Raw genomic sequence first — 3,128 nt, 5'->3', positions numbered from 1 at the left:
TGGTGGGAGGCTCGTTCAGCTAAGGGTCCCAAGGGAGCGACAGGTCAAAGCTGGGGCACAGGGTGCCAGGTCGCCAGCAGGCAGTGTCCCCTCTGGGCTGGGCAGGGCATCCCTGGCTCCACAGGAGTTTCTGTCCTGCCTTCAAGGAAACACGGGTGGGGAGGAGACATGTCCTGTGTGGGATCTTCTGGTGTATGTTTAATTCATGCCGGGAATGTGAGCGCAAGCTGACCCAGAACCTGTGGACGTAAACGTCCCTCCAACCTAGGAACTTTTTGTCACACTCCCGAACCAGAGAAAAGGCAGTGACAGGATCGTGATAGTGATGTGTCCTTCTTTCGGGAGCCAGGACCACCAGGCTGCCTGGGCCGGGCCGGCTGCTGCCCCGTGCCCCCTGCAAGCTGGTTCTGGTCTCTGCCTCTGACGCAGTGGCCGTGGAGACAGCTCTACTCGTGTGAGCTTTGGTCTTTCTCCCTCCTTGTCCCCTGCTGGCGTCTGCCTCCTTCTCTGGGTTTCTCTCATTTCTGTCTTCGCTGTGATGGAAGCACCTTTCTTTCTTTTTTTTTTTTTTTTTTTTTTGAGACGGAGTCTCGCTCTGTCGCCCAGGCTGGAGTGCAGTGGCGCGATCTCTGCTCACTGCAAGCTCCGCCTCCCAGGTTCACGCCATTCCCCTGCCTCAGCCTCCTGAGTAGCTGGACTACAGGCGCCCACCACCACGCTTGGCTAATTTTTTAATTTTCTTTTTTTTAGTAGAGACAGGGTTTCACCGTGTTAGCCAGGATGGTCTTGATCTCCTGACCTCATGATCCACCCACCTTGGCCTCCCAAAGTGCTGGGTTTACAGGCTTGAGCCACTGCGCCCGGTGGAAGCACCTTCCATAATACCGGTTCATTGTGTTGTCAGAGGAGTCCCGCCATGGGTGGGCCTGTGGGCGAAGCCTGTGGAAGCTGCGCATACAGACTCTTGGAGGAGAGACGTTGAGAATAAAGAAATTTAATTCATTCCCTAAAAGTACTCCCTCGCCTCCTTCTCCTGTGCCCCAAGTTCATTGGTGAGTCCAAGGACAGGTGTGACCAGCTCCTCCCGCAGCCTGACCCCGCGGTCCACAGGTCTCAGCCCCCAGGAGGAGCTCTTCTTAGAGGGAAGGAACCAGGATTCTGAGTCTCTGCAGTGTGGGCCCCGGTGGGGAGCTTTTCCTCCGGCTGAGATATATATAGAATACATTTTTAGAAATAATAAAACTGAGAACCAGATTGTCAGGAGTTGGTGCCTGCTCTTTTTGCTTCCAGACCCAACAGAGATTCTGGGTGTTCCTGCCACTTTGGAAGCCCTGGTCCCCTCCCCAGCGTTTGCTGGGAGCAGGCCACTTCCCTCCTGTAGGAGGCCTGGCTCTCTGTCTTCCCGTGGCCCCCTGGGTCACCAGGGCTGATGGGGTCCCTGCTTCCGCTGCCCATGTGAGACTGGGGAGGTACCCCCTGAGACCTGCTTCCTGCCATCTCTTCTCTCCTCAGCTCAGTGTCTGACCAGGCACCCTGCCGGGGGCTCCTCAGAGGGCAGTGAAGGTCTGGGTGGGGTGTCTCCCCAGGCGGGTGTGGCTGGCTGCCGGGTCCAGCTGCTGTTTGGCCTAGGTTTTGTTGTTGTTGTTGTTTTAAATCTTGGTGACAGGGGAGCCCTGTCCACATTTAACAGGAAGGGAAGGGCAGGCTGGTGGCTGTAACTTTGGTTTTTTTTTTGAGACGGAGTCTCGATCTATCACCCAGGCTGAGTGCAGTGTGCAATTCTGGTTCACTGCAAGCTCCGCCTCCCGGGGTTTCACGCCATTCTCCTGCCTCAGCCTCCCAGTAGCTGGGACTACAGGCACCCGCCACCATGCCTGGCTAATTTTTTATATTTTTAGTAGCGATGGGGTTTCACTGTGTTAGCCAGGATGGTCTCGATCTCCTGGCCTTGTGATCCACCCACCTCGGCCTCCCAAAGTGCTGGGATTACAGGCGTGAGCCACTGTGCCTGCCCGCAGCTTTGGTTTTATGAGAGCAGGATGGCAGCATGCCAGAATCTGGCCAGCAGGCGGGGGCTCAGGGTCAGGATGTGGAGTCCAAAGTCTCACGCTCCTGCCTGAGTCAGTGTCCTGGGGCTGCTGTGACCAAGTGCCACTGACTGGGTAGCTCTCAAACAATAGAAGTTGATTCTGTCACAGTTCTGGAGGCCAGAAGTCCAAAGGTGTAGGCAGGGCCCCACGCCCTCCATTGGCTCCAGGTGAGGATCCCTCCTGGTTTCTCCAGTGCCAGGTGGTTCCAGGCATCCCTTGGCTGAGGCTGCATCACTGAAACTTCTGCCTCCATCTTCGCACGGCCTGCTTACAAGAGCCTGGGTCACTGGGCTTAGGGCCTATCCCATTCCGCTGTGACCTCATTCTAACTATTTACAACTACAAAGACCCGGTTTTTGGAAGTGTTTGCATTTTGAGGTTTCGGGTGGATATACATTTTGAGGGACACTGTTCAACCCAGTGCAGCAGCCCTCGGTTCAACACCCTCCCCTGTCTCTTGTTCTTTGTGGGGCTGTTATCCTCTCTCCCTGCTTGTTGGCTGAGATGGAAGTTGTGGTCATTTTCAGGCAGTGCTAACTCGGGGTGGTTGAAGACCTAAGGAGCAGGGGTCAGTTGGGGGTTCCTGACTGTTCTCCGCAGAATTGCAAGCACACCCACCCCCACGTTCATTCTTTTCTCTAAGCCCTTGGCGTTCAGTGAGCTACATCACATGTAAATATTGAGACATAGCATTTAACGGATTTAATTTTCAGATGCTATCCAGTTCTGAAATCTCTCCCAGGCCCCATGCCTGGCTTTAGCATCTCATGGTGCATCTCAGGCGGGTGATACCGAGGGGCGGGTCTGGACCTGAACACAGTCGCTTTTGCTGCCTTGTCGCTTGGGATCGATGCGCCGAGAGCTGTTGGGTTTTGGCCAGTGGAGAGGACCGGTAGCTTCAGACTCCCCTGGCTCCCGTCCCCTCGCCGCAGGGGCAGGGCGCTTTCAGCGTGGCCCCTCTGAGCCTCGCCTCTCCTTGCCCAGTAATTAGCTCCCTCCCTCCCACATCCTGGAGGAGCTCCCGGTTGCCTTTTCATT

The 3,128-nt window shown here is 55.8% G+C and overlaps 1 protein-coding gene across 1 annotated transcript in view; it reads left to right on the top strand.

Annotated features, from left to right (window-relative positions):
• The first annotated feature begins 2,940 nt into the window (after window positions 1-2,940).
• Window positions 2,941-3,128, top strand: part of CEACAM20 (CEA cell adhesion molecule 20) — a 40,627-nt gene continuing 40,439 nt past the window's right edge. Inside the window, exon 1 of the mRNA XM_030942368.1 lies at window positions 2,941-3,073. Within this exon, the coding sequence (XP_030798228.1) occupies window positions 2,941-3,073 (133 nt within the window). The remainder of the gene's footprint in view (window positions 3,074-3,128) is intronic.

The sequence above is a fragment of the Rhinopithecus roxellana genome, chromosome 12 (genome assembly GCF_007565055.1).
Source record: "Rhinopithecus roxellana isolate Shanxi Qingling chromosome 12, ASM756505v1, whole genome shotgun sequence".
In the NCBI taxonomy this organism is placed as follows: domain Eukaryota; kingdom Metazoa; phylum Chordata; class Mammalia; order Primates; family Cercopithecidae; genus Rhinopithecus; species Rhinopithecus roxellana.
The sequence above is the reverse complement of the archived record's forward strand: the minus strand, read 5'-3'. Positions and strand labels throughout refer to the sequence as shown.